General features: G+C 39.3%; 1 protein-coding gene across 14 annotated transcripts in view; it reads right to left on the reverse strand.

Moving 5' to 3' along the window:
- Positions 1 to 12,067, reverse strand: part of CELF4 (CUGBP Elav-like family member 4) — a 697,556-nt gene that overhangs the window by 604,433 nt on the left and 81,056 nt on the right. For all 14 annotated transcript variants that reach the window (XM_030969503.1, XM_030969501.1, XM_030969500.1 and 11 more), the window contains exon 2: positions 2,179 to 2,261. In XM_030969503.1, coding sequence (XP_030825363.1) covers positions 2,179 to 2,261 — 83 coding nt within the window. The remainder of the gene's footprint in view (positions 1 to 2,178; positions 2,262 to 12,067) is intronic.

Below are 12,067 nucleotides of genomic sequence, written 5' to 3' on the forward strand. Positions count from 1 at the left end.
AACAGTATCCAGGCATGATACTTTATCAAGAGACAAGACTGGTTTCCTTAAATAAACTACAGTGACATCATTCAGAGGATGAGTTCAGAAACTTGGCAGAAAGCTGCATGAAGAGGGTTTGCTGGTGGAAAGTAAACCTTTAAACTGAGACAAATAGAACTGGAAATGAAAGGGATGGGAAAATCAGTGTTCAGAACTCTAAGAATCCTGGTTGCTCTTTTAGACAGAGGATTCACTGCTCACAGCTCAGTGAGATCCTGATGGTCTCCTGAAAGTGTGTAAGGAAACAAAAAAAAAGCCTTCTAGAGGCAGTGTGGCCAGTATGGAATATATGTAAGACAAATTGCACAAACCAAGGGAGAAATTGTTTCCCTGTAGTCTAGAATTAGTTGATGCAGCCTTTGAAGGAAGACTTAATCCTAATGCAAAAGCTGGTTGAATTTTACCACTGTCTGAGAAAACAGTTTTGACTTTAAGACTTTTGTGATTTGAAGTCTCTAACACAGAGATTGAGAATCAGAATGATGAACACATAAGGAACTTAGGGAAAAAAAAATCTAAATCATCACTTGCCCTCCCTCTCCAACACCTGAGTCCTCAATCTCACTGACCCACTGTGTTCTTGAAGATTTATCATCATACAATTTCAGGATAAGATTTTAAACACATAGAGAAGATAGGGTTCCATAAAGTGAATGATCTCCTAATGGGAAGTGCAAGCAGTCTCAGTGGAAAATCTGGAATTTTAATTATTCTTTTTTAAATACACAACACCCTATTCATCACATCTAAAATGTATTTTATTTCAAGTATATTTCATAAAATTTCAGTTAAAATGTTACCTGAAACATCCCTATGCAACATATTCTCCCTCTTTGTTTTTTTTTTTTTTTCTATCCAGTTTTATCATTCAGGAAAGAGAGAAGCAAAAAGAAAATATTGGAAGGGGGAGGAGGAAGAAAAACTGAAATCCCCTCCCAAGACTGAAGTTACTTTCAATCTGCTGCTAAGGAATTTCTAGAAAAAAAAAGTAATTCAGAGGGAGTTGTCAGCTGACAGAAATATTTTTAGGGAATGAAGTATGTATATATTTGCATAAGGTATGGCCTTTTAAGCAAAGATAGATGTAGATGAGCAAGTGCGTGGGCATCTCCATACTGGCAAGGTGGCTTAGAGATAGGTAAATAGACCCAGGATGATGGAAACAAGCAGAGCAGAATCAACACTTTCCTCAGAACACAGAGCAAGGGATGTGTCTTAGATCTGGTGGAAAGGTAGGTTATAGCTACACAGCAATCAGTCATTCAGCACCAGCTAATAAAGACAGACTTTTGGATAGATTTCCTCTCAGTTTAGATGTAGCCTGGAGCCCTCAGAAGCCCACCCTTAGTTACGTGGTCACTGGCTCCTGGTTATTGTGAAGCCAGCTTCATTCCAGCTGCAGGAGCACTTGGCTGCTCCCAATCCACGCACTCTGGCTGAATCTAAATAGTCTCTCCCTCCCCCGGGTAACCACTTAACTAGAAACCCATCCCAGCAGGGCAGGTCTTCCCCACATAATGCTGATTCTATTTTTAGTTCTGCTTGTGTTGTCTGAACCTTAGATCTTGCTCATGTGAATAATTTTCCTCATTATCTCTTGTGCGTCTTTCCTCTCTCTCTCTTTTCTCCTTGTCTCACCGCCTTTCCAATCTGCTACAGCTGCTTGAATACTAAAGTAACTGAGTCAAACCACTTTGTCATCAGGAATATGTTTTCATTCTGTGATAACTCAATAATGTGATCTGTTTCTTGATTTCTTGCTGCCAAACCTTGCTTCAGAGAAGAAAAGTCGTGAGAGGAAGCACCTGGTGAGGACCACTAACATTCTGTAGTGGTCAGAATCCTAAAGCAGCTCCTCAGCTGAGTTAGGCTGCTAGAATCCAGTCCATAACCAGTTGATTTCTGTTTTCCTGATTCCCAGTAAGGACAAAAAGCTTTTAGTTTTGTGCATGGGAACCATTTGGGTGGGTTGGTGGTATCTTGGTTTTATTAGCACAATACAAATACTGAATCATCCAAATAAATGGACACTTTCTCCTTCCAAATCTGAGATGAGAACACCATATGTAACTCATTTTTTAGATTTAAAAGAAAAAAAAAAAAAAAAAAAAAAAAATGTTGTCAGTCTGGACTCACCCCCGGCAGTGTCTTCTGTTCATGCAGTGCGCTCTGGGCCTTTAGAGCAGACTCCCTTTCGCAGTATGTTAGGAAGGCACAGCCTGCAAAGAACAAGAAAAACCTCGGTAAGAGCACTATTTCAGAAAGATCCTTCTGAAATTGAGACATAGAACAAACCACTTTCCTGTCATCATCCAGTTCCCAGTAAATCAATCATAAAATTCTCTCCTTAGTGTGTCAGTAGTAAAAGTCAAGAAATGAAGCTATCATAGCTTCCTCTGAACCCTGGTGGAAAGTGAGCAACAGTGTACCTGTGAGCGCTTATTTTTCCTTCAAGACATGCCTATGTGTCAGGTACAGAAGGCTGCACAGGATTAGGCATCTCAAAGGTTCCACATGATGGCAAGGTGGGGCATGAGATCCCACTCCTGCTCCAGCAGCAGCACTGGGAACAAGCCCCTAGCTTCCACATGCTGAAAGGTCTCATTCCTTTCTTTCCTACCAGGTGCTTTAAGCAAAGGGCATGCAAGGACTTGGAACTTTCTACTGCAGAGGAAAGTTTCTATTGTTTAGCCTGACCTGCACCAAAAACTCATTGCTCTTTTTGCATCACACCAGAAATCCACCTCCCTGCACTGGATGCTGCAAGGACTCACTGGCTTCCAGTTACAAACACAACCATGTCAAAGCCCAAACAATTACTACAAAACATCCCTGACCCACAGATCACTTGAACTTCAGAGATACGCTGATGGCTTTGATTGTAGCAAAGATTAATTTATCAACTACAATGCCTAAAGCCTTGTCAAAGTAGAACCCTGCTGTGTTTTTGTCCCCCACCTCTATGCTTCCCTTCCAGTAAAAATGTTGCAATATCTTACTCCATTTGTGTGTCCGATGTGATCAAATTATTTCTTCTTACTGCAGTATACTGAAAACCTGCCAGTTCCTGCAGCAAAAAATATGCTTGTTATGCAGTAGACATTTTCTCTGAAATTACTACAGAATGTCTCCGGCTCCTTGAAATGGAGGTATCATACCTTTCAAGGTTCAGGCAGCATGTCCCTCAAACTGAGAATGTCTTTCAAGAGCAGCACAAGTATGGAGAGACTCCCAAAGAAACAAACAGGTCCCATAACCTCATCTTGACCCACCCACCCTCTCCCCAAGAAAAGTACGTAACAGGTGAGTAAACAGTAGACTGTAAACTTCTTTTCGGTCGCCACTGTGAGCATTTTGTCCATGCAATGTTCAGTTTTTTTCATTTTTTTTCCTTAGAGAATATTACTGAAGAAATACACACTTTTACATGTTTTTAATAGATCAGTACATGCAAGAAAATAGGATATTTTTTTCAATAAATTTACATTTTTTTATCAAAGACAATCCTGTGGAAGTCACCATACTCCTCTCACAATGAAGCTGTGATATGAAAAAGAAGAAAAAGAACAATTTTTTCACTATTTCTTATCCTGTATTACTTTCTGGAGGTATTCTTACTTTCTGTTTATTCAAAGCAATCATATTTATTATGTCTCAATAACTGAGATTCAGATGCAGAAGGTGACAGTCAGAAAAGGAGACTGATCATCAAAAGTTTGCATACTTGGAATTATTTTTGTTTGTTCCCCTCTAACTTTAAATGGATGCATTTTCAGTAAGTCTGTATTCACCAAAGAAGAGGAAGAAACTGTGGCAAAGTGTTTACAGCTAGCAGAAATAATGGATTGAAAAGGATCCTTAAAAGTCACCCATAGCCTGATAATCAAATGGGAAACTATGCTTAAATTTAATTTCAGTGCTAAATCACAGGCTGAGAGCTCTCTGTTTACTAGATACAATAAGAAAGTCTCCCTTTAGCAGCAGACGTGGAGCAGCTGATACAGTCTAATTAGGCACATCATAGCACACTGTTATAGAGATAAACTATGCAGTGTAAAGCTCTCATAATGATAGCTATATTTTTCTCCTCATTGTGATTGCCACGATGACAGTTCAGGGTAACAATGTCCTACTCCTATAGTACCATGACTGTAATTCAGGCTGAGTAAGCAGGAGACAACTCTTCTCTCAAAGTGGGTATTTTCCACCCAAGACCCACCCTGTGTGTGTGTGTGTGTGTGTGTGTGTGTCTGTGTGTAGGCAAGTTCTCACCAGGGAGAAACCTCCACTAAGTTCTCTCCAAAGCTGTTTCAAAAGTGGTAGAAGTACCAAACTCCCCAAAACAGTACTCAGAATGCATCCAATCATCACTGATATAACAAACACACTGTTATGAACTAAAAGACTTTGAAATTGAAAAGAAATCTACTCTCTCATATGATCAGACAAAAAAACCCCTCCTGTTTTCCAGAGACAAAATGTATGCTCTGTGGAAGTGTTTCTTTTTCCCTTTTCATTCATATATCATGCACATGAATTACAATCTATCCCACACATGTTGGGTAAAAAGCAATATCTCTATGAAAAATAATATCTTGTTTATTTTAAGTAAGGCTTGGTTTCTTAGAGACTGTAAGAAGTTCCATCCCAGCAGTGGCCAAAAGAAATAAAGTAGAGATTAATGTTCATAGCAAGCCTCCAACCTGAACTTGAAAAGAACAGCTCACGGGGAATTTTTGTCTTCCCTTTCCTTACCACAAGATTGCTCTGTAAGGCACATATGCAGCATTAGCTATTAGCTAAAATAATGATTTTTTTCAAAAACATGAGAACTTTTATAAAACAATAGTTATCTATTACTCCATCCTGCAAGAATTTCTTGTGCATTAGGATGAAAGGAAATACTCTTTCTTGCATCATCCTGCCTGCCTCCCTGAAACCAAAATTGATCTCTACTTTGTACTGTGATGTTTAAAGGAATGAGAACCTCTTTCAGCTGTTACTTTACCTAGGCTACCGCTTTCAGTGTGCCTCCACATGACCCCTCCAAAGGGCTCTTCCTGGAGAATGTTGCTTAGAAAACACAACACTAGACACTCAGATTAACACTATGGAATACAGCATCCCAAACAATCTCGAAATATTTTCATATGGAGCAGCTATGTTGGGTTGGTTTTTTTTCAGAGAAAAGAATATGGGGGAAAAAAGGTGTTTTTTTTTAAAATATGATTTTTTTTTTCTTCGTTTCATTTTGATTTCCCAGATGGAACAAAATTTTAGAACAATCAATTTTCCCTGCTGAACCTCACAATTGTGTACAGAATCACTTATTTCACTGGAAAAAAAAAAATTCATAGTAAACTCCTAAGTAGCTCAGTTTAACTGCTCACTTGCCATCAGCATTTTGGTCTGGGTGTGAACATGACTTCTGGGTGAAAGGCTTCATATTCCTTTACAAGACATTTGCACCATCCATCCGCTTTGAATTGCCCATGTTCAGCAGAATAATGAACATTTCTCAACATATCTCTAAGTAAAGATGATGTGAAAGCAATGCATTATTTCTATCCTCCACTTCTATGGATGGTTATGACTCAGTCAGTACACTGTGTTTGTGAATTGTATCAGAATTTGAACAAAAAATTCCAATTGACTATTTGATAATGAAGGGCTCGGTCCAAACTGTTCCTAATTTCAATTCAATTTTTCTCATGCATTCCAGACATACGTCAATCAGCTAAAAAAGGCTGTGTTTGGATTGTGTCTTTCCAGCTCTTCATTTGCTACCAGTGGACAGCTTTTTGGGCAAGCACATAAACATCTGGAAACTCCCACCTGCCTATTAACGTATTGAACTACAGTCTCTTGGAAGCATGAGGACATATCAAGCTGTCTCCTGGGAAACAGGATTGTTAAAGAGATGGTGGGAAACAAAAACAAAAGCTTGAGATGGAAAAGAAATTACAAAGGCTCTATTTTAATTTTATCTCCAGAGAATTCAATAGTGCAAATAATAATTGTATGACATACAGATGGAAAATGATTGTGGTTATGGCAACTTCAACTTCTTAGCAAGTCTTCAGAAGATTTTGCACAAGCCTGGGAGGCAAAACTGTCAGGAGACACACTGTGAACTGAACAAAATAATACCGAAACTGAAAGCCAGTCACACAGCTTGAGTTGAAGAAGGCAAATGCAGGACCCGGAAGAATGGACAACAACCCACTTTAGCAGATCAGGTTTGAGACCATCTAAGGAACCTCAAAATGCACAAGTCCACGAAATCTGATGAGATGAATCAGATGGAACTGGCAGATGAAGTGGTTGAGCCCCTGTCCCTCATGTCTGGGAGACCAGCAAGGTATCCACTAATTAGAAAAGAGGAAAAAGTCCCTATTTTTAAAAGAGAAACTAGAAAGACCCAGAGAACTACAGACCATGTTGGGTAAGATCATGGAGCAGAGCCTCCTGGAAAACATGCTACATGGAAAATAAGGATTGTACTTTGTGACAATCAAAATGGCTTACCAAATGAGAAATTGTGCCTAGTGAACTCGTGGGCCTTCTACAAGGCACTGATGGAAAAGGGGAAAGCAACTCACACCATCTACCTGGGTTTGTGAAAAGCATTTGACACTGTCTTACAAAACATCCTTGTCTCTAAAATGGAGAAAAATTGATTTCAGGGATGGGCTAGTGGAATTGGCTGGATAGCCACACTCAAAGGGTTGCTGCCAATGCCTCAATGTCCAAGTGGAGAACAATGACAAGTGGTGCTCCTGTTTCTCAGGATCTGGTTTTTGAACTGGTGCTGTTATACATCTTTGCTGGCAACATGGACACTGGGTTTCAGTTCACCTTCAATAGGTTTACCTTGAAACAGAAACTTGTTTCGTGGAGCAGTCCACCCTCTGGAGGGAAGGGATGCCATCCAGAGGGATCTTGACAGGCTTGGAAAGTGGTCCCATGCAAACCTTGTGAAGTTCAACAAGACCAAGTGAAAAGTCTTTTACCCATTTTGGGACAAACTCAAGAACAAATATAGACTGGACAGAGAATGCATTGACAGAAGCCCTGCCAAGAAGGACTTGGGAATGTTGGTTGATCTCAGCATTGCACACTGACAGCCCAGAAAGCCAACCACATCCTGGGCTGCAGCAAAAGGACTGTGTCCACCTAGTTGAAAGAGGTGATTTTCCCCTCTAATCTACCCTTGTGAGAGTCCACTTGGAGCACTGTTTTCATTTCTGGAGTCACAAACTTAGGAAGAATGTGGAGCTGTTGGAGAGAGTCCAGAAGAGACCCCAGAGATGATCAGAGGGCCTGGGGCACCTCTCTTGTAAAGACAAGTTGAGAGAGTTGAGTTTGTTGAGCTTGGGGAAAAGAAAGCTCTGGGGACATCTAACTTAAGGACCTGTAAGAGAGCTGGAGAGGGACTTTTTACAAGGCCATGAAGTGATAGAACAAGGGGAAAGATGGCCTAAAATTTGAAAAGGGTAGAGTTGGATCAGATATTAGGAAGAAATTTTTTACTGTGAAGGTGATGAGGCACTGTAGCAGGTTGCCCAAGGAAGTTGCAGATGCCTCATCCTTGGAATTGTTCAAGGCTGGGTTGGATGAGTCTTGGTACCTTGGTCTAGCAGAAGGTGGACAGGCAGAGAAGTTGGAACTAAGTGGTGATATTACATTGGGGATTTGAACCCTAATGCATTTCCTCTCTTGGAACAGTCCTTGGCCCAGATGCTCACCTCAGCCGCAATAATCCAGAACAGTTAGGATAACCCTAGGATTGAGAAGGCTGGCTCGAATGATCTAAGCCAATTTTTAATTCACAAACTTTTGTGACTATAGCGTATGCGCTCAACCAGTTATCACAGCTCGGCTGACAGGTGATAACTTCTGAAACTACAGCCTTTCCAATACTTGTGAGTGTAACTAAAATCAGAATCATTGCCCAAAAAAAGATAAAATTTCCACAAGGCTGTCAGGTTTTTTTGTTGATTTTTCCTCTTTGAGTCAAATACCTTCTTGCTTTTAGTTACAAATATCTTAGTTGCAGTGAGGATTTCCTTAATTGGCCTTCCTCTGTTGTGTTATGCTAGAATCCTTCACAGCACATGAACTAGTGAACAAGAGACTCTTCTGTAACAGAAGGAGCACAGATCAGCTGATAGTGTCCACTTTTCCCCCTACCATCTTTAGTGTACTTCACAGCCTAAAGCCCCAAGGCAGAGAAACCAAGGGTTTTATTCCAGTAGACCACTATGGACTTTCAGAAAACAACTGCAATCCAAGCACAACTCTCCAAGACCCTCATGCTGTGTACTGAAAATGGAGGAGGCAAGTAATTCTGCATACCTTGGGTCACAGGCTGGTGGTCACAGTCCAGCTCAAGAAGAGCTACAGTCTTCTAGAGAAGATGGTTTGAGACCAACAACTTTACATCACTGGGAAAAAAATGTAGGAACTCTCAACTGATCACAGGTCTGAGCATCTCATTTAGTGATGCCTCAATTTCTCTATGTCCTAATTACCATTGAAAAAATTAGACCAAGATATACGAGTTTTCTGTGGTGGACCAGAGACCTATGTCCCATTTTCCAGACTCTAGGCTGGTGTTTTAAGAGAGCTACTTCTCAGAAAATAAAGAAGTTCATTGCTTCAAAATTCAGAGATCTGTTATATAGAGAAAGATCATGATACTTAAGAAAACTCTTGCCTTAAAATCAACATTTCAGGTTACGTCTCCCAGCTAGGATTTCAAAGTGAAAAAGAAATCTTTTTTCACTTTAACTATCCTAGCTCTACATGTCTGGATTTGAAACAATTCTCATTTGCTCTGTCTACAGTGGACTGCCCAAGGTTTAATCACTTGAGGGTTTCAGAGATTGAGCTGAATTTTCTTGAGGGAGACACAATCAATAAAGACTTTTGGAACTGGAAATGTTTTATCCAATTTCTTCATCTGTTTCTCTCTCAGTGATTAACTACCTTCTGACAAAAGTTAACATCTTTGCTGGTAAAGAACATTCACTTGGCTAGAACTTTCTTTTTCTCCATCTCCCCTGCTGCACAACAACTGAACACTAACTGTTTAGAGAAAAAGATAGGAATAAAAATCTTCCCAGATATCAGCTTCCCTGTCAATTATATTGCAAGGCAGATTAACATCCGAAATGCCCTGCTGTGTGGAATGCTAATTTTCTTTTTCCTCTTATGCTATTTTCCATTAACTATTATGATGCTGTAATATTCCTGCTATAGATAACTTGATAGGGTTCTCTGTGTTAAAAGCATACAAAAGACCCACTCATATACATCCATGAACCAATAGTAAAAAGCAAATTAAGAGGCACAATCTGCAAATGCAGAAGTTAACCATATTTACAGAATATTAGCTCACTTAAAATGCATTTATGATAGTTCAAAATGAGGCATTGATATGCACAGTCCAAATCAGAGTCAGTCCTCAGCGTAAGCAGCGTTTAATTATATTTAGCAGTGTACAGGCAGACAACAGAGACTTGAGCATCTGTTGGTATGTGTTTCAACAACACAGACAATGGTTTTCTCCTGATTTTTGATAACAAGTAGTTTTTTAATGAAAGCAACAGTTTTTAAAAGTCAGAATTTCTCATAGAAATTTTTAACTAAATAGTTCACCGAGTCTCTCAGCCCCACGATACCATTTCTGACAAAATCCTACAACAAGAGTAATTTATTCCAGGACAGCCAGTAGTCTGGACTCTAATCTGGATCAGGCAAACAGGGTCTCTAGTGCAGAGCTTTGACACAGGAGAGCACATTGTCACTGGCAGACCCCCAAAGCTTCATGTTAATTTTTTAAGTAACACCTCAGTTACCTTGCCTCCACACCACTGCAAAACTGGAAGGCTTTTGATCTATCAGATTTTCTTCCCCAGGATGCGGGAATGGTTTCTGGCTGTGATTCACACATAAATGTTTTTTCTTGGGGTCTTGAAAGTTCCTTGCAAGGTTGCTTTGGACAATCCTTTGCTTACTGGTACACTCAAAGCAAGGTGCAGAATGAACCATTAATTTGACATACCACGCACCATGTCCTGTTCTCTTATAACTGCTGATGTTTCAACTTTAAATTTCGTCCTGAAACTCCAGAGATAATTTTGATCATCCCAGCCAAGTCAAGAGAAGACTGCTCAAGTTTCTGCAATTCTGACTATCCAGAACATTTTCTCCCCAGTACAGGTGTCTAATTTCAATACACACAAGAAATGGCCCATGATTAGGCTCATCATTAAAGAAATCAGAATGTAGATTACTGGTTAAGATAGTTGTCTACCACAGAGAGTGCTGGTGTGCCCAATAGGCCTGGAAATATTTAATGCTTTGAGTTACAATAGGAAACTTACTTTTAAACAGAGCAGCCCCTTCAATTTCTCATTTGTTACCTAATACCTGTGTACTCCTTGTTGTTAGGCATGATAGGGCCTTCGGGCTCTAATAATTAGTGCACGCTTTTGATTTAAAGTAAGGAAAGACAGATATTCAAGTGAAAACAATAGTAAAGTGCTCTTCTGGACCATTTAAGAGTGTTCCCAATGTTTCAGAACTCTGTCATTGATGAAAAGTCTTGAACTCTGGAGGTCACTCACGTGAGAGTAAGTAGATTCCACCTTCTACTCCATAATGATGCATCAAGTTTGAGTTAAAATCCTGATCATCTCTAAGCTTGACTCACTTCAACCTACCTATTACTTCAAAGAAAATACAACATAATTATGTTATCCATTTTACATTACAGACTCAGGAAAAAAAGTAGCTTGAAATCTTCAAGATTTCTTGGTTGCAGTGAGGTGATAAAGAAAAACTACAGAAATTTAGGGGGTTTTGTGTCTCGTGATTCATTTGTGAAAGACAGGAGAATATAATCCTGCTGTTGAAACAGTAACACTTAAATTCAGAATGTTATGGGTTAAACCTCCTTAGACTACATGCATTAATTAGACTTTGTACCTGCTGTTCTGGGTCCTGCCTTTTGAGTTCTTTCTATTGTTAGCAGCATATGAATAACTCAGTGGATTTTCTAAAACATTTAGCTCTTTCAGAAACTTTTCCTCCACTTCATTTTGTTTTGATTTTTTGATTCACTTCTTTTGAAGAGACTTCTTCAAGAATGCTCATCTAAGTCTCCAGAGGTTATGCTACTGTTAAACAACAATCACTTTGAATGTCTTGAATTTTAGCAAAATAAAGCTAAAGCAAAAACATCTCTAAACTAATTAGACTGCTCTGCTACTTACAGCTTTGTCCAAGCCTTTCTTTTCTGCATCTATATAGAGTGGGTTTGATTTGGGTTTTTTTTTTCTCTTTTCCTTTTTTTTTCTTTTTTACTGCTCATTATCTTTCACAAGGATGAGGAACAGGCATTTCTTGGAAAATAACATCAAATCTATGTGCAGGAAATGTGTTTGTACTTTTGCATAAAAAAAGTTGGCATTTTCGCCCTTAAAAATGTCAGACCCATGCAGCAAACATCTTGTTGATAGCATCATCAAATGATTAGTTATTTATGCTTTTGTCTCAGACACATCTAAGTAGCTTGTTCTAAATACAGACTTGTATGCTCTCTAAACAACCTCATATTCTTTATTCTATCAGACAGGGCACAAGTGTCAATATAGATTTCTGACATTTCCAGCTTAAGGTTGAAAGAAAAAGGCACTGAAACAACTGCAGAAAAGAACTATTATTAGACAACTCCTAGCCCGTTTAGAAACAAACTCCTGTAATTATCTCTAGAGAGTTATTGCTCTTACCAAGTTTGCCAGCCCACACTTTTTTGATTCAGGGAATTCAGAATCAAAATGGAACCTTAGGATACCTCTCAAAATCAGCCTTATTACTCACAGTCATTGAGTTTTTCACCACACCACATATGCAAGAGCTGTAAACTGGACAACATCAGATCCTCTCTGCTAAGTTCCACAAGTTTTTGTAAAGTTTGAATTTAGGGAAGAGCATCCAAAGCCACCTTAGGATTTTT

This window comes from Camarhynchus parvulus, chromosome Z (genome assembly GCF_901933205.1).
Source record: "Camarhynchus parvulus chromosome Z, STF_HiC, whole genome shotgun sequence".
NCBI classification, from domain to species: Eukaryota; Metazoa; Chordata; class Aves; order Passeriformes; family Thraupidae; genus Camarhynchus; species Camarhynchus parvulus.